We start from the raw sequence: 19,840 nt of genomic DNA on the forward strand, positions 1-19,840 counted from the left end.
ATGTAGATGGTGATATTATTAAATTGAAAGTGTTTCCTTTCTCATTAAGAGGAAGAGCTAAAGATTGGTTGCTATCTTTGCCTAAGAATAGTATTGATTCATGGAGTAAATGCAAGGATGCTTTTATTGGTAGATATTATCCTCCCGCTAAAATTATATCTTTGAGAAGTAGCATAATGAATTTTAAGCAATTAGATATTGAACATGTTGCTCAAGCACGGGAGAGAATGAAAACTTTGGTAAAGAATTGCCCAACCCATGGACTGACTACTTGGATGATCATCCAAACCTTCTATGCAGGACTAAATTTTTCTTCGCGGAATTTATTGGATTCAGCTGCTTGGAGGTACCTTTATGTCCATCACATTGGGGGCGGCTACAAAACTTCTTGATGATATGATGATAAATTACTCCGAATGGCACACGGAAAGAGCTCCACAAGGTAAGAAGGTAAATTCTGTTGAAGAAACCTCTTCCTTGAGTGATAAGATTGATGTGATTATGTCTATGCTTGTGAATGGTAGATCTAATGTTGATCCAAATAATGTTCCTTTAGCTTCATTGGTTGCTCAAGAAGAAAATGTTGATGTGAATTTCATTAAAAACAATAATTTCAACAACAATGCTTATAGGAACAACTCGGTAATAACTATAGGCCATATCCTTCCGCTAATGGTAATGGTTATGGTAATTCTTATGGGAATTCTTACAATAATAATAGGAGTATACCCTCTGGTCTTGAAGCTATGCTTAAAGAATTTGTTAGTACACAAAGCTGCTTTTAACAAATCTGTTGAGGAAAAGCTTGATAAAATTGATATTATTGCTTCTAGAGTTGATAGACTTGCCTCCGATGTTAATCTTTTAAAATTGAAAGTTATGCCTAATAATGATATTGATAATAAGATTACTACTACAGCAAATGCCATACAAGTTAGAATTAATGAGAACATAAGATTAATGGCTGAATTGCGTGCTAGGTGGGATAGAGAAGAAAATGAAAAACTAGCTAAAGAGAATAATATAGCTAAAGTTTGGACTATTACCACCACTAGTAATGCTAATTCTTCACATGTTGTTGCACCTCCTACTATCAATGGTAAAATAATTGGTGTTGGCAATGTTTCTAATCCTAGTGCAAAGCGAACAAAACTGCCTGCAATTGCTAAAGCTACTGAAACCGCTTGTGATAAAGCTGCTGAAATTTTTTCCAACCTTGGGAACAATGATCCCATTGCTGTAGCTCATAATGATTTAGATTTTGATGATTGCCACATCTCTGAAGTTATAAAGTTCTTACAAAAACTTGCTAAAAGTCCTAATGCTAGTGCTATAAATTTAGCCTTTACAAAACATATTACAAATGCTCTCATAAAAGCTAGAGAAGAGAAACTAAAACTTGAAACTTCTATTCCTAGAAAGTTAGAAGATGGTTGGGAGCCCATCATTAAAATGAAATTCAATGACTTTGAATGTAATGCTTTATGTGATCTTGGTGCAAGTATTTACGTTATTCCTAAAAAGATTTATGATATGCTTGACTTGCCACCATTAAAGAATTGTTATTTGGATGTTAATCTTGCCGATAATGTTAAAAAGAAACCTTTGGGGAGGATTGATAATGTGCGCATTACGGTTAACAATAACCTTGTCCCCGTTGATTTTGTTGTTTTGGATATTGAATGCAATGCATCTTGTCCTATTGTGTTGGGAAGACCTTTTCTTCGAACCGTTGGTGCTGTTATTGATATGAGGGAAGGTAATATTAAATATCAATTTCCTATCAAGAAAGGTATGGAACACTTCCCTAGAAAGAGAATGAAGTTGCCTTTTGATTCTATTATTAGAACAAGTTATGATGTTGATGCTTCTACTCTCGATGTTACTTGATTTGCACTTTCTGCGCCTAGCTGAAAGGCGTCAAAGAAAAGCGCTTATGGGAGACAACCCATATTTTTACTACAGAAATTTTTTGTTTTGTTGAGTCTTGGAAGTTGTTTACTACTGTAGCAACCTCTCCCTATCATGTTTTTGTGCCAAGTAAAGTTTCTATGTCAAAGTTGATGTTATATTTGGGATCGCTGCGCAGAAACAGCATTGCTGTCTGTCACGAATCTGGGCACAGGCCTCTGTAGAAAATTCGAAAAAATCTGCGAATTTACGAGCGTGATCCTCAGATATGTACGCAACTTTCATTAGTTTTGAGTTTTTCCATTTGAGCAAGTCTGGTGCCATCTATAAATTCGTCTTTACGGACTGTTCTGTTTTTGACAGATTCTACCTTTTCTTTCGCATTGCCTCTTTTGCTATGTTGGATTCATTTCTTTAATTCATTAATGTCCAGTAGCTTTATGCAATGTCCAGAAGTGTAAAGAATGATTGTGCCACCTCTGAACATGTGAATTATTAATTGTGCACTAACCCTCTAATGAATTTGCTTGAAGTTTGGTGTGAAGGAAGTTTTCAAGGATCAAGAGAGGAGTATGATATACTATGATCAAGAGGAGTAAAAGCTCTAAGCTTGGGGATGCCCCCGTGGTTCACCCCTGCATATTTTAAGAAGACTCAAGCGTCTAAGCTTGGGGATGCCTAAGGCATCCCCTTTTTCATCGACAAAATCATCAGGTTCCTCCCCTGAAACTATATTTTTATTCAGTCACATCTTGTGTTCTTTACTTGGAGCGTCGGTTTGTTTTTGTTTTTGTTTTTGTTTGAATAAAATGGATCCTAGCATTCACTTTGTGGGAGAGAGACACGCTCTACTTTAGTTCGCAGTGCCCTTGAAATCACGTGTTAAACTTATGGATCACTAGTATAAAAACCCCCCTTTAGTACCGGTTTCAGAGGGCCTTTAGTACCGATTTTGGAATCGGTACTAAAGAATCGGTACTAAAGCCTCCCCCTTTGGTACGCGGTTCCTTAAGAACCGGTACTAAAGGTGTCTCCACGTGGACACGGAGGAGCCCGCGGGGCTGGAGACCTTTGGTACCGGTTCGTAACATGAACCGGTGCTAAAGGCTATTTCGTTAAAAAAAATTAACCATTTTTTACTAATTATTATTTTGCACTCCCTTTTTTATTTTTTTTAGAATTTCTAGTATTTCACTTAGTCTCTAACTACACTTAATCTCTAGTCAAATTACTTATCCGTGGTCAAACTTCCCGGTCGGTCATCCATCCTCCCACTACTCCAGCACTAGCACGCTTAACTTTCGAGTTCCTTCCCTTCCCGCTTCCAAGTGCTTCGCGCGCATGTTGTTGATAGTAGTATCATATCAATCCTATTAACATGTTGGTCGATGTCACACTTCTTTATTTTTTAAATTCCAAATAATTTTTTTAATAAAAAAAGTAATGATGTAATAATAATATTTAATAAATAAATAAAATTAACTTTTTAATATTTAATATTTTAAATTATTTTTTATTTTTTTATTTTTTTTTGCCAAAACTAAAACCTGAAATTTTGAAAATCTTATAATTTGCTAAAAGTAATAGTAAGCTTGATTATTAATTGTAATTTTTTTAAAATTAAAAATATATAAAATTCTAAATTTCTGAAAAAAAAACTAAAATGTTCCTGCTTTCATATTTTCATTTGAAATTTTGAGAATCTAAAAATTGGCTAACCGGGTAAACCCGGGTGAATTCAGATGTAACTTTTCCCACGATCATTTTGATATATTATACTTTTTTCGACGTTCGTATGCAAAAGTTAATGCCATTTTACCTTTTTCTAAACTTTTTATGCAAAAAAAAGTCCAAATTCAAATTTCTTAATTTCACCGAATAGTACGTTGCATAACATACAAGAATCTGAAAACATTTTATATTTTGATTTTTTATCATTTTCTTTTGCATTTTACGGAGCAAAAAAAGGCGATCCACTAGGGGGTGGAGGTGCGTGTGGAGCAGGAAAACCTAAAGGTCTACCCTTTAGTACCGGTTCGTGTCACAAACTGGTACTAAAGATTTTCCGGCTGACGCCAACCCTTTAGTACCGGTTCGTGACACGAGCCGGTACTAAAGGTCCCGCACGAACCGCTACTAAAGGTTGTCGGCGCCCTGGGCAGTGAAACCGGTATTAATGCAACCTTTAGTACCGGTTCGTAAGCAAATCGGTACAAAAGGCTTGGATGGAAGCCTAGTTTTCTACTAGTGGATACACCACAATCAAACAATTTTGTTGATCCCTATTGGGAAGAAACATTTTTAGGTAAATTCTGTAGATTAAGCCACTAATTTTTTATCTTTGAGTGGATAAACTTCACTGTTTCATATGTCAGGACTTAAATTTACAAAGTACAACTTTGTTCATAATTTCATATAAATAATATAAAATATGTGTTATATATATGTATAGAGTATTTTTATTTAGTACGGATCATTAGTTGTTGATAGAATCTATTCCCACCTATTGAATACAAAGAGCTAGAAATGACAGTAGTGATATCCATCATATCATCCTATGATGAGTTGTTGGCAGTGAAATAATGTGTTACCATCCATTACAGGTAGAATTTTGCGGGTAATGTGGTAGCGGTGATATAATTCATATGATGGGTGATGACAATCCGTGAAGATGCAATAATCTCCTAATCAGCATGGCAGGTTGATATTTATCTTAATATTTTATAAGTGGCTCATTCAAGCAAAGATGTTGTCCTGCAGAACATCTTCTAAAGAACACACCTATGTGAGTCTGATTGTTAAACATCACAATCTATGAGAGTTGGGTGCTCTCTAATAACCTCATGAAAGGCCCTGGAGTATGACGTGTAAGCTCCACACCGCGAGGAAGCCTCGCGGCAGCCCTGTATCAGTCTAGGCTTTGTGTGAAGCTAGTTCAAGGCGTAGTCCACTATTCAAGTTGCAAACTAGTGTAACATGAAGTTCTTGTGGAATTTCAACTTAACAGTCTCCACCGAGCACCAGTATATAAAACAATAATTCTGGAATAATGGTATTAGATGTGCCAATGAGACTTTGTGGGGGATTGCTGGAATTTTGCCTTGGGCCATAGCCCATGTCCCAATACAAATTCTGAAATTCTCTTGGCCCATGTGGGAATGGCAAGGGGTGGAACTAAAGTTTAGTCCCACATTGCTAGTTGCGAGAGAGTTGGAGTGGTATATAAGGTGGGTCGTTCTAGTCCTAGTAAGTGAGTGAGAAGAGAGAGAGCCCTCGCGCACTCCTCCTCCTCCGCCGCCCGCCTCGCCTCGTCATGACGTGCCGCGGGTTGCGGGAATCTCGCCGAGCCGAGCTTATATTTTTCTGTTCGGGAAATTAATTGTGTAATCAATTATGAGTCATTAACGGACGCGTTAACGCAGCCGGTTTTTCTGGATCGTGGACTCGTACGTGGGTTGCGCCCCACGACCTTCCTGAACCGCACTTTATAAGCAAGGACGCAAACCCTAGCCTGTACGAGACACCATATGTGACCGCCTCAGTTCATTGCACCGCAGCCTTCGTCTTCCTCATCCCGTCCTTTGGCATGCACCGAGCGGCGGGATAGTAGGCCTTCGGAACCCTGCCTCTCGTAGACCTATATGGGTGAGGGGCAATCGGGTTTTTGGGGAGCGCTTACGCGCGACTACTGGCAACACGATGTCGACCGACGACGACTTCCCGAACGACAACTTCTTTCCCGATATCGACAACCTCTTCGGCAACCTCAACATGGGCGACAACCAGGTTGTTGCTGCCGCCAACATCGTTGTTTGCGGCTGCTGCTGCCAACGCTAGACGGTACACTTTTATGTCCTCCTCTTTTCAGATCTTATTAGAGTTTCTAGTACTGCTGTTTGGAGTAGATGCGATAGGTTTATCTTGTCTAGATGCTATATGTTCATATACTCTGTTGATCTGCATGATTAGTTCATCTGCTGTTTACGTAGTCATGATTTATTAAGTATTAGTTCGGATTATTTCATATGATAATTTTCTTATATATTCAACAGTTCGTTCCAGATGCATTCATGAAAGAATTGTCTCAGATAGAAGGTTTATCATTTTTTTTGAAGATGGGCCATTATATATTACGCAAGCAAGTCACCTCATTAAAAACCTTTCCGTCCCCACCCTGGTAAGGAAAAGAGTGCGTAAAAAACTTGTTGCACCAAAGTCACATAATGGTTACATCAAGATAGGGAAAGGCCTAACAAGGAGAAGGTCTAGACAACCCAATGTGCCTACAATCATCCGTAACTAAATCCATCAAAGAACCAGGAATAGAGTCCCGAATAACACTGGATTCACCTTTTTTTCCCAGCTGCGCCAAAGCATGCGCCAAACCGTTGCTTCTACGGTCCACCTTACAAATAGAAATAGACTGATAAATATTCATAAGCTCATGTCCTTCCGAGTAAAGACTACAACAAGATGACATATCCCTGGTGTTACTCTGAAGGGTGTTGACTGTACGTAGACAATTAGATTCCATGATTGCATGAGGAGCTTGGAGGTTGATAAGGTGTTTTAATCCTATCAGACATGCCAAGACTTCAGCTTCCTCCGCACTTGCGCACCAAGGGATGAACTGCCATTCAGATAACAAAACCTGATCGGCATAGTCACGCACCACAACACCAATACCAGCTTTGATGTGGTCTAAGACCCCGTTTGTGGCCCGATCTTGCGAATTGACCCGGAAACGAAAGGGGAAAAGAGGAAGAACACGAAGAACACGACGAACGCGATGAACACGGGGACACACGCACGCACACCGACCCGATACAACCGATGCTTACCCTCGTGGCTCGATGGACCACGCCGAATAGAATCACCCACGGAAGAGACCGCGGTAGAATTCCGAGGTGAGAGATACGGTGTTGGAGACGGAATCGGTGAGAGAGAGAGAGTGCACACACTAGAATCTCACTCACAAACTCAATCAACAACAAGGGTGGCCTTGATTACAGAGGGATGATACCCTAGGGAGACATAGCTCAAATCCTATTCTAAGCCAAATCTTGTCTAACCCTACAAATGAGCAGGTACGGGAGCACATATAGGCTCAATTCTAGGCAGGGGTACTTTAGGCATTACAAGGTATAAACGAGGGGCGTTCAGATTAAGTTATACGGCTCAGATTTGAGCTGTTTTGGTGTGAGCGGTACCTCTGGCCGGAGGTACCGGTCAAGGTACCGCAAAACAGCTCTATTTTCGAGTTGGAGTCCAGGGGACTTGGATGGCGAGCGGTACCACGGGCGGTACCTTGGCCGGAGGTACCGGCCATGCATTGGGTGGAGGTACCGGCCAAGGTACCGGCCCTCCCTTCTCTTCCCGGGCGACCAAGCTGAGGAGGGGCCGCCCAGCTCCCGCCGGTAGTACCGGCCAGGAGGGGCCGGTACTACCGGTCTCCCCTTCACGCGCGCGGCCAGGCCTGGCCTTGGCCACCTGCCAGCCAGGGTGGAGGCTCCGGCCCCCATAGGCCTGGAGGTACCGGCCTCCTTTGGCCTGGAGGCTCCACCCTCCTCTCTCTCTTTCTCTTGTCCCTTCTTCTTTCTTCATTCTTCTTCCTTCTTTCTTCTTCTCTTCTTCTTTCTTCTTCTCCCTTGCACCAAGTGAGTGGCTCATCTTCTCTTCCTTGTCGACCCTCGTACCTAATGACACATAACACATATCCATGAGGTAGTATACCATCCAATGTATTGTCGACGTCGAGTGTCGAAAGGAATGGATTCACCTTGTCATGTATCGCACGGGTTCGGGTTGTCGGTCCCCTTGGGGGAATCTTTGGCCATGGTGCAGCGTTGATGATAGGAGGGGTTGCACTTGATGGTCTTGAGGCGTAGGTGTCCGAAGGCCACCCCGCATCATCTCCCCCCCCTTGGGGAAGAGTCGTCCTCGACTCTTGTTCCTCCTCAACGAGGATGTAGTCCATGACGGTTGTCCCATGTAGAGTTGGGTAGTCGCGGTCGAAGAAGAACTTGGAGAAAAACCACTTGCGAAGGGAAAGCTCCAAGAGGCATTTGGCAAAAATGGAAACCAAAAGAGTGTGGGTGTATCCAACATGTGGAAGGGCAAAAATTTGTGCATGTAAAAGTTTGCTTTGGAAGGTGTCAAAAATGGTGTGTGTAGCATTGTCCCACTCAAATGGAACAATCAAAAGGCAAGTATCGGCGGCAAAATTTGGGTCAAAATTGTTATGTGCAATGGCAAAGCTATGGAGACTTCTAGCTTGGGAAAGTATGGTTGGCGTGAGCCGAGTATGGGTATCCTCAAGTGTCAAAGAATCCATTGCAATTGCCAAAGATGAAATGAGAAATCCAAAGGAGAGCAACTTTTTGTGAGACATGTGGCACAAGATGCATAAGGTGTCTCTCTCATGTATGACATGGTCCTTGAGATTCTCGGAGTGTATGGTGATATCATCAATACATACAACAACCATTGTGCCAACAAGATGTTTCAAGATATGTTGCGTAAGAGGCAAAAGAGGTGACGAGGAGTTGGACCAAACCGGAAACTCGACAAGGCAAGTCGGAAACACATGAGTGTGAAGGCTTGTGGGAACATACTCTTTGGTGTGATTCCCGCGGGTTAGGTCCTTTTTGGGGTAGCTCTCAATTGCGCGTTTCGTGAGCTCATGCTCCGTGGCGGTAGAAGTGGTCGGCCTTGTACCTACACATGGAATAAACAAGACAAAGAGCGTGTGTGCATGGTAGATGAACACATCATCCATCATGATGGTCCAAGTCTTGTGCACATCACCATTAGTGTCAATCAACATAGTATGGAATGCATGGCGATGGTGCAAATGGCAAGTAGGTGCATTCATGGCATGTGGTAACTCATGATCATCAAAAATAGAGAAGGCTATGGGGGCCATCTCATGGACAATGAAATAAGCATTCTTGCATACCAAGCATAAGAAAGAGCAATTGTTCACAATCTTAGATGCAAGGATCATGGAATGGTGTAAACATTTGGGGCAAAGCATGTGGAACATGTTATCATTGTTGTCGACAACCCTATGTAAAGAGCAAGTGTTCATCAAGGGTGTCACAACACAAACATGATCATAATCATTATCATTACAAGCAAGCGGGGAAAATGTGAAGCTCTCATAGCATGGCATGGTCATGGTATCACAAACATTCACTTCCACATGATCAACAATGTTAACAAGCAAAGTATCGCATGGGAAAATGAAAGTAGCATGTGAAGTAGCAAATGGATTATCGAGATCATGCATGCATTCCAAAGGCATCATGTCCACTAGTGGGATCATGGCATCATCAACACCTATGTTGTTACCTTTGTAGGCCGACTCATTTGAAGTAGGTGTTGTGGAAGTAGGGGGATCCATGTGGTCGACATGTCCATCTTGGAGCAAGCATGGTGAGATATCATCGTCGTCATGCACCATGTACATCTTCTCCATGATCGGGAACTCGTCCTCCGTGGAACCTAGTGCAACATAAGAAGACACAAACGAGGGAGAGGTTAATGTGTTAGCAAATGCGGTGTCCTCCATGGACCTATCATCTACCTCTCTCAACTCACTTAGTGTATCACTCATGTCCTCCCAACGGAAGCACTCAAACTCACATGTGGGGTGGAAGTCACTCAACTCACTATCACTCTCACGCAAGTGGGCTAAGTGGCTCTCATGCTCACATGGGATTGGTACCAACTCATCAATCAAGCATATATGAGTAGGCTCGACTTTCTCATCTCCATGCGCCTCCTTGGTTGAAGGGAAGTTCCCATGCTCAACCATCTCAACTCCATCGCCTCCCAAGTCGTCCTCCATCGGTGGCGCCGTAGTGTCGTGGAGAGCTAGGCTCGGATCCACTTCATCCTTGCGATGGCCTTGGAGGTCTTCATATTGAAGTGTGGGCGCCGTAGGCTTCTTGGTGGCTTGGCCTTGTAGCTCGTCGAAGTAGAGCGTCTTGGCGCTTGGCTTTGTGCATTGCCATGCCTCATGACCCTTGGCCTTGCACACCTCACATAGGAGATTGGGACATTCCCGTGGGAGGTGGCCTTGTTGCTTGCACTTGTAGCATCGGAGTCCGTAGGCATATGACGAGGTAGGGGCCATTGTGGTGGTGGCACATGAGGTAGAAGTCGCCTTGCTAGGGAGGTCCTCTTGATGTGCTCTCTCCACCCTTGGAGTGGTAGACACCCTATGATGGTGTTCGTCGCCTTCATGTCGAGGCTCTCGTCTTCTTGCCTCATCACCATGTCTTGAGTGGTGTCGTCGAGGATGATGTGTGGACGGATGTCGATGTAGACCATGAGGTGGTGGTGGTTGACGACGATCATGAGATGGTGTGAGTCGATGACGATCCTTGCCATGCCTAGATGATGGCTCATGCGACTTGGCATTTTGCTTGCGGTGCCTTGTGGAGCTTGGAGAAGAGTGTCGATGACGATTGTGTTGAGGACGCTCTTGATGCTCCATATGGTGTACTTGAAGTCGACGATCTTGTGCATAAGCACTCTCATGGTGGCGCCGTGTGGAGCTCGGAGAAGTGTGTCGATGACGCGCATGATGGGGACGCTCTTGATGATCCATATGATGGTGCCATTGTGGATGTCCTCCATCTTCATATGTAGCTCCATTGGCGAAGTAGGGGTATGTGGGAGCACCGGCGTTGATCATGGTGGAGTCGAGGTAAGGTTCCGTCACGGTGTCGATGTCGAAGGCGTGGCGTTGCTCTACCATGTCATCCATGCTTGGTGAGCCATTGTCGATGTAGAGCTCGTCGAAGTCGTCCTCAAGATGGCGCTCCACCATGTCGTCCATGTCGATGATGCTTGGGGAGCCATGGTCATTGTCGAGCTCCTCGATTTCGGAGATGTCGGTGATGCTTGGGGAGCTATGGTCGTTGTCGAGCTCCTCGATGTCGGACATGTCGGTGATGCTTGGGGAGCTATGGTCGGAGTAGAGCTCCACATGTTCCTCCACATCCGCGGTGCTTGAAGAGGTATCCTCCTCGAAGTGCTCCGTGTACTCCTCCGTATCTTCTTCGTCGCTATACATGTTAGCACGACAAGATCTATATGGTGTATGTTAGTGGAAGAACACTACCTCGCATCCTTACCGTGGTATGATAAGATCGGGGTGATCCAACAAAACCGAGAGTTAGAACAATTGTATCGGGTACTCACACAAAGACACACGCAAAAGCTAGCAAATATGGTGTTAGGTGAGTATGGTGGAAAGCCAAAAGATGAAATCCGAAATCAAGTTTGTTGTTAAGGGTGGGTGAAATCCAAAAACTCAAATGTCAAAGCGATGATCACTATAAACACGGAAAAGGTATGGAACTCACACACGGGATAAGCGGGGTTAGTGCGACCAAGGAATGAGCGGAAAAGTGTATGAAGCCCGAAAGCAAGGTTGCTCGGTGTCACACTAACACAAGGAGAGGCAAAGCTTTGGTTGCAACATGAGAGACAACAAGATTCACACGCGGCCTCTCTTTTCTTTTCTCTCTTTTGCTTAAAAGCTTTTTCGTATTTGGTGGCACTTACACTCTTTGTGTATATGTATGTATGATGGCACTCGCACACTTTTGCTCTATGGTGCACTTGCACTCTTTTTGTGTTTTGGCGGCTTTTTCTCGTACTATGTTAGCGTTAGCTCGCTTTTGCTATCTTGCCACACGAGTTTTGCTTAGAAGCTTGACTCCACACTACACACACACCTCACAATCGGGGCCACGTGCAATGTCTTGCAACACTCAATAAGCAATGCTCGATAGGATAGATCGCAAAAGAAGAGGGGTTACAAGGTGGGGAGCAAGTTATACCTAGATGAAAATGTTAGGCGGTGTCGGAACACACAACTTGCGATGACGGCGGTGGTGTCAAGAGTACGTTTGCAAGGTCGGGGTGCCGAGGATGTCGCCGCTTGCTTCGGAGCTGCGGGTTAGTTTCACAAACAAGGCACTCAAACCGGAACAAGCAAACACAAGTTAGCGGAAGAAAAGTCGGGTCAAAGTAGCTTGGCGTCGATGGCGGTGGTATGCCGGTGGTGATATCGGTGAGCTCGCGGTGGCGGCGGTGGTGGTGGTGGTGCCCCGACGGTGTTTACCGATGGTTTGGAGGGGTGGCGGTGTTTGCCGGTGATGAAGGGGGTGGCGGTGCTTGCCTGTGGTATGCCGATGGTGGTATCGGTGAGCTCGCGGTGGCGGCGGTGGTGGTGGTGGTGCCGCGGCGGTGTTTCCCGATGGTTTGGGAGGGTGGCGGTGTTTGCCGGTGATTAAGGGGGTGGCGGTGTTTGCCGATGATGAAGGGGGGTGGCGGTGCTTGCCGGCTATGGAGAGGAGTGGCGGTGGTCGCGGCGGTAGTGGCGGTGCGATGCGGCCGGTAGTGGCGGTGGGGGGCGCAAGCGGTGGTGGCGGCCGGTCTTGGGGAAGGAGGAGCGGTAGTGGAGGGTGGAGCCTCCACCCGGAGGTACCGCTCGTGCACGGGTGGAGGCTCCACCCGTAGGTACCGCTCAGCTCTTCCTTTTCCTGGGAGCTCACGCGAGGTGTTCTTCCCTTTCTCTCTCTTGTTCTTCCCAAAAGCCAACCAAATTGACCCAAAACTCGAAATTTGAAGGAATTTGTGGATGGAAAGTGGGGGAATTAGTAGATCAACACTAAAGACACCGAATCCATGGACCAAAACCACTCAAAACGCAACAAAATCGCAGATCCATCAAAAGGCAAATTAGGGCTATTTTTGGGGATTTTTTGGGAAATTTTTCAGAGATGAAATTGGGTGGGTGGGGGGTCAAATTCGCGGAAACCAAAGGCTGCTGATACCATATGATGTGGTCTAAGACCCCGTTTGTGGCCCGATCTTGCGAATTGACCCGGAAACGAAAGGGGAAAAGAGGAAGAACACGAAGAACACGACGAACGCGATGAACACGGGGACACACGCACGCACACCGACCCGATACAACCGATGCTTACCCTCGTGGCTCGATGGACCACGCCGAATAGAATCACCCACGGAAGAGACCGCGGTAGAATTCCGAGGTGAGAGATACGGTGTTGGAGACGGAATCGGTGAGAGAGAGAGAGTGCACACACTAGAATCTCACTCACAAACTCAATCAACAACAAGGGTGGCCTTGATTACAGAGGGATGATACCCTAGGGAGACATAGCTCAAATCCTATTCTAAGCCAAATCTTGTCTAACCCTACAAATGAGCAGGTACGGGAGCACATATAGGCTCAATTCTAGGCAGGGGTACTTTAGGCATTACAAGGTATAAACGAGGGGCGTTCGGATTAAGTTATACGGCTCGGATTTGAGCTGTTTTGGTGTGAGCGGTACCTGCGGCCGGAGGTACCGGTCAAGGTACCGCAAAACAGCTCTATTTTCGAGTTGGAGTCCAGGGGACTTGGATGGCGAGCGGTACCACGGGCGGTACCTTGGCCGGAGGTACCGGCCATGCATTGGGTGGAGGTACCGGCCAAGGTACCGGCCCTCCCTTCTCTTCCGCGGGCGACCAAGCTGAGGAGGGGCCGCCCAGCTCCCGCCGGTAGTACCGGCCAGGAGGGGCCGGTACTACCGGTCTCCCCTTCACGCGCGCGGCCAGGCCTGGCCTTGGCCACCGCCGCCCGGGGTGGAGGCTCCGGCCCCCATAGGCCTGGAGGTACCGGCCTCCTTTGGCCTGGAGGCTCCACCCTCCTCTCTCTCTTTCTCTTGTCCCTTCTTCTTTCTTCTTCTTCTTCCTTCCTTCTTCTTCTCTTCTTCTCTTCTTCTCCCTTGCACCAAGTGAGTGGCTCCTCTTCCCTTCCTTGTCGACCCTCGTACCTAATGACACATAACACATATCCATGAGGTAGTATACCATCCAATGTATTGTCGACGTCGAGTGTCGAAAGGAATGGATTCACCTTGTCATGTATCGCACGGGTTCGGGTTGTCGGTCCCCTTGGGGGAATCTTTGGCCATGGTGCAGCGTTGATGATAGGAGGGGTTGCACTTGATGGTCTTGAGGCGTAGGTGTCCGAAGGCCACCCCGCATCAAGCTTTTTTTTCTTTGCAAATCCCATCCCACATCCACATTAGCCTTTACCCCGCCTACAGGGGTGCTGTCCGTCGAGCATTCATCGACGGACCCTCAGAAATAGTGTAATGTTCAGGTGTAGCCAGGGATTTACCTTTTGGATCAAAAACACTGCTAGAAGCGGTACCAAAGGACTCCAAGTAATTGCTAAGGAAAGGGATTGAGGCAGCGATCGATGTTTTTCCGTCCCCATGTACAATATTATTTCGGTGGTGCCATGTCCTCCAAAATAGGAAAATAACCTCAGCTCTAGTTCTCTCATGTAACTTGTTCAGCAAAGACAGTAGCCAGTCATTACCAGTATAGGCAAAGTCAGCCTCAGGCGGAAACTTCCATTTGAGTCTCATACCTTCACGAAGAGCTCGAGCCATAGTGCGCCGAATTAAAGCATGGTGAGATTCCTCTAGTTCATTACCACAAATCAGACACATGGGATCCAGTAGTGATCCTACGTTGTAGCCCTACACGAACAACAAGGGTTGATGTCGCAACCTTCCATGCGAAGACGTGAAGTTTCTGCGGGACTTTTGCTTGCCAAATCACTTTTGCTTGCCAAATCAGCTTCCAAATCTTCCTTTCTCCATTCGGTTCCGAACTACTTTGGCCACGGCTTAAATCGTTGAGGGATTGTTGGATACCAAGCCGGTATGCAGACCTCATCGAAAAAATCTCATTGCTCTTAGGTAACCAGGAGATAAAATCATCGCAAGCCCGTGCAGGAAGTTTTATGGCTAGAACAGCATCAACATCAAGCGGGAGACAGCACTCACAGACCAGCCTTTCATTCCATGTGCGATTAGTTTGGTCTATTAACTCTGAAACCCAACATCGGCGAGATCCATTCCGTCGCCCACAGAGTTTTGGGCATCTATGCGGGGAATCCAGTTATCACGAAAAATTCTTGCACTAGAGCCCAAACCGATCCTCCAAATGGCACCTTTTTTAAGTAATTTCAGGCCAAACTCAATGCCTTGCCACGTCGGAGAAGCATTCTGGATGAATGCAATATCAAGCAAATTTGCAGAAGCAAAGTACTTGGCCTTTAATAGTCGAGCACATAGACTGTCCGGATATCGAATTAATCTCCAGGCTTGCCGAGCTACCAAAGCTTGGTTAAAGACCTTGAGGTCTCGGAACCCAATTCCTCCAATGATTTAGGCCTTGTCATCTTATCCCAGGACATCCAATGCATGCGCCTCCTATTTTCCTCATCTCCCCACCAAAAATTACGAATAATCTGAGAGAGTTCCTCGGTTAAACCAGCGGGAAATTTGAATACTCCCATAGCATAAGTGGTTATAGATTGTAGAACAGGTTTAATAAGGATTTCGTTTTCACCCGCTAGACATGTAGTTCTCACTTCAATCACATGCACACTTAGAGAACCTTCCTTTGATGGGATGGAACTTTGATCCTTTCATTCTCCCTTCGGGAACAGGAAGCCCCAAATATTTTTCCTCGAAAGTAACAGTCTCATATTTCAAAATATCCTTGATTTCCGCTTGCACATTAGCAGGACATTGGTTTCCATACATAATAGAACATTTTCCCATGCATACTAATTGCCCAGTACTCTTTTCATAATTGTCCAGTACCTCTTTGATGACTAAGGCTTGCTGTACTGATCCTTCGAAAAACAACAAACTATTATCCGCAAACATCTTTGCTTTAATGTTTATCATTTTTGTTACACAAAGGATTCCCCAGACCCCACACAGTGCGGGAGCTTTCAGCACTGGGTACGTCCTTTTTTTAAAGGATTGCATCAGCACTAAAGATGATGTGTAATGATTGTAATCGGGATCTTGTTTTTTATGAATGAATGAGATTCATTAACCTCAAAAAAAAACTAAAGATGATGTGTAATGCCCTGCATTTTTAGATTAGCATCATCAAGCATCGGTACAGAACTACAGATAAGAGCCAGCAAGATCTAATATTTATGATCGAGCGAAATGCTTTATAAGCAGCAATAACCAACAACAAAAAACTAATATTTATGAAAATGCAAATTAACGAGATGGGATAATATTAGTTTTGCTTAGATTATTTCTCCAGGTTGCCCCTTTTCAACTTTGTATAGGAGTATTTTGTTTGAGTGGTTATTTACTGTATCCAAAGAAGAAGAAGCTTGGATGTTCCGTTCCTTTGATGCGGATGATATATGCAAGTTACGTTAGGAAGAACGATTTGAAAGCATCTTCTCTAGGACATCGTTGTATTGTAAAGGTAGAGCGGCCCTTGAATGACACTGTACCAGAATATTTATGCCGTGTGGGGTGAAGTGCGATTATCACCATCATCCTCAGGAAACCAATGAAGGTTAACTCAACCAGTCAATCGAATAAGGTGGTACTCACACAATGAGAAACATGCACGTAAAGGAAAACTAAATGCATGCAACTATAAGCATGCTACATCTGCTATGTAGCCCACTATGATTGCACAATGCATTGATCAATGCACGACCTACTGGTTTTGTGACAAAACGGTAAAAAACCAAAAAAATCTTATTGACGGTAGATTAAAACGCATGTGATTTTAGAACGCTGACCACGTTGTGCCAAAACAAAGTGCAGGTGACGAGGCGAAGCTCGCATATTTTCTAGTGCTAAAATTAGAGCAGGCTACATAGCATACCAAACCTGTCATTACGAATGCAAAGACTGGGACAGTTTACTACTGCAAGATTATAAAACTCAGATTCAAAGAATCATGAACACTGAAGGCATTGTACATGTAGATCGACAGGATAATAGCAGGAGTTAGTTAACGTACAGAGCCAACAAACAATAGCTATTTTTCGTCTGCACACTAGTGTCTCAAAGCATTTGACCTGAATGGATCCTCCTACTTATGAAACAACAAGACCATATGCAACACAAAACAGCTGAACCCGAAGATATGTTGCTGCTGCTGCCAGGAAGCAGCTCTTCACACATACATTTTTCTTGCAAAGTATAAAGTGACCTTAAGACTCAAATACAATAACTCTGCCAAAAGAAAAAACTAGGAAAAACAGAGATCAATTAGTTGATCAGATAAACATCAGTTGTTGTTCAAAACGGTAATAAAAAAATAAATATGATTGGTCATCATCATCATTTAGCAACAAAGTACTCCAATTCAGAAAAAACCATGAAGAACCCCATCGAATGCATGCTCCAGACATAATTTTCAGCAATTACTTGACACTATTACATTAATCATGTTGCTCTAAAATAAGGAAAAAAACGTTATCATCCCCAAGCCAACAATCTATAAGAACTTCCAAAGCATCCCGTCACCAAAACCACGCCTTCCAGGTCCTCATCACGCGTGTGCTGCTGCCACCACTGGGCTACAGATTTACAGACCCCACGACAGAGCCAATTGCGCCGGCAGGAGAACTTGGGGCACTCTCTCCAAAAGCTGGCGCACACATCCCTCTGCCTTCATTCTGTGTCTTCCCCGCTTATTCGAAAACTTGCGCCTGTTTGGTACTAACTTCTGCCATGCCTCTCCTAAAGAATGCCTCACTGCGTCTTCTCGCCTCTTCCACGTGGCCTCCCGCGGCTTCTCTTCCCTTCTACTGGCGGGGCTTGCTTCTTCTTTCTTGGACACCCATGCCCTCTCTTCACCCCTATTGACACGACACCTCCAGTTTCAACAGACATTGGTGCCGCTGGATACTTTCTTGGCCTGCCACGCGGTCTCTTGACCCACGTTGATGCATCGTCTCCAGTTTCAGGGGACCTTGCTGCGGATGACTCTATTCTTGGAGTCCCACCCGACGCCTCGATCCCCGCGGACGCAGCATCTCCGATTTCTGCGGACATAGCTGCAGCCATAGTTTCATTCCTATCCATTTTTGGAGTCCCACCGCCTGCCTCAATTCCCGCAGATGCAGCATCTCCGTTTGCAGCAGGCATATCTGCAGCTGGCTTATTCTTTCTTGGCCTGCCACGGGGTCTCTTGATTCCCGTCGATGCGCCATCTCCGGTTTCTCGAGATATTGCTGCTGATGGCTTCTCCATTCTTGACTGCTCACGCCCTGCCTCGGTTCCCGCGGACGCAGCATCTCCCTTTTCAGCAGGCATAGCTGCTGGTGGTGGCTTATTCTTTCTTGGCCTGCCACCTCTAGTGCTTGCTTCTGTCATCATGCCTCCAAACAACTCCTCAACAGCAGCAGCTTCCACAAGCCCAGTTATGCACTGGTCTTTCCTCGGCCTCCCACAGCTTCTCTTCACTCCTGCCACTGCTGCTGGTGGCTTCTCCTTTCTCAGACTCCCATGCCCTCTGTTCACACACACTGCTGTTACTGCTGCTACTAGTTTCTCAGATTTCAACAGCCAACCCCCCGCCTCGGTTCCTGCTGACGCCGTGCCGTCTCCTCTGGTCTCAGCATGCATTGCTGCCGCTGCTAGTTTCTCCCTGCTAGGTTCAGCAGACATTGCTGCTGCAGGCTTGGCTGCCAATGCTCTCACCATGCTTGGCCTCCCACACCCCCTCTTGAACCCCCTCGATGCCGCAGCGACAGATCCAGCCATAGGAGACACTACTGCTGGTTCTGACGGCTTCTCTTTTCTCGGCCTCCCACGCCCCCTTTTGACACCCGTTGACCCAGCATTGCCTGATTCAGGAGACATTGCTGGAGCTGCTGGTGGCTTCTCTTTCCTCGGCCTCCCGCGCCCTCTCTTGTGCGTCGACCCAGACTGCACAGGTGTAGCGTCACCTCCATTCTGAAAATCCCTAGCTTCGTCAGCTCGTAGGGGCTTAGCAGCCTCAGCTCTGACTTGGACGGATGATGCAGCTTCCTGTGCTGGCGCAAGGTTAGCCACATAATCATCATCGCCAGGCAGCACAGCCCGAGGAGATTGCAATGGTGTATCCTCTCTGGTGGTAGTCGGAGACTGTGCACGCTTCCTCTTGGCAGGAAGCACTGAAATCTGAGCAGACTGCGTGGCCTTGTCCAAGGAACCTTGCAGCGGGCTCTTCCGCGGGCGTCCACGGCCCCGCTTCTCTACCAGCACAGTGGGAACATGAGCAGCCCCACCACTGTCCTTGCGACGGCGGCCAGGCCCCCGGAGCTTCTCTTCCGCGGGCGCCGGCGGGTTGAAGGCGTAGGAGGTAGCGTCTTCCCCGTTGGTGCGGAGGACGCCCTCTGAGACGAGGCGGCGGAGGTGCGCCGAGAGCAGCGCGTCGTGGCTGACGGGGAGCCCGGAGTAGCAGTCGAGGATGTATTCCGCGATGGAGGCGCGGGTGGCCGCGGTGCCGCGGCCCAGCTCCGTCACCGCGTGCGTAATCATCTGCACGCGAGATCCAATCCAACCAATCGCGGAAGAGGTCGTGATGCAAGTTGAGTAAGGCGTAGGAATTGAGCAAACCAAGAAAGGGGCGGAGGGAGCTTGCCTTGGTGTAGGTGGGGTGGGGGCGGCCGGCGGCGGCGGCGGCGGCGGCGGCGGCGGCGTGGGGAGCCGGCGCTGGCGACGGAGATAAGGCGGCCACCATCTCGCCTCCCCTGCTGCGCTGATGTGCTCTCTGTTTCCTTAGGCCTCGTTCGTTTATTCCCTTGGGGCCAGGGATTGATCTGGATCGTGGCTCGGTTCTGGTTTGCCAGCCCGGCTGGGTATTTTTTCCAGCCCATCAAAATTTTGTCTTCGTTTACTCCCGACGGGAATATTAGCCCAACTTATCCCGTTCAGCTCGTTATCTTTACAAATGTAAACTAGATTATTGACTCTAATACAAATAGGAGACTGTTGGAGATATGTTCAAGAGACAATAATAAATTAGTTATTGTTATATCTTAGTGTTCATGATAAATTTTTGC

General features: G+C 46.1%; 1 protein-coding gene across 1 annotated transcript; it reads right to left on the reverse strand.

The window, feature by feature from the left end:
* Positions 1-17,221: 17,221 nt before the first annotated feature.
* Positions 17,222-19,518, reverse strand: LOC124688764. Its single transcript, XM_047222400.1, has 2 exons — positions 19,420-19,518; positions 17,222-19,316 (listed from the first exon to the last, which is right to left on the reverse strand). The coding sequence occupies exons 1-2, from the start codon at positions 19,516-19,518 to the stop codon at positions 17,544-17,546; spliced, it is 1,872 nt and encodes a 623-aa protein (XP_047078356.1). The 3' UTR covers positions 17,222-17,543.
* Between the last annotated feature and the right edge of the window lie 322 nt (positions 19,519-19,840).

The sequence above is a fragment of the Lolium rigidum genome, chromosome 2 (assembly GCF_022539505.1).
Source record: "Lolium rigidum isolate FL_2022 chromosome 2, APGP_CSIRO_Lrig_0.1, whole genome shotgun sequence".
In the NCBI taxonomy this organism is placed as follows: Eukaryota; Viridiplantae; Streptophyta; class Magnoliopsida; order Poales; family Poaceae; genus Lolium; species Lolium rigidum.

Coding starts and splice junctions, on each gene's coding strand:
- LOC124688764 (XM_047222400.1), bottom strand. CDS start 19,518: ATGGTGGCCGCCTTATCTCCGTCGCCAGCGCCGGCTCCCCACGCCGCC. Junction 19,317..19,419: donor CCCACCCCACCTACACCAAG/GCAAGCTCCCTC, acceptor TCTCGCGTGCAG/ATGATTACGCACGCGGTGAC.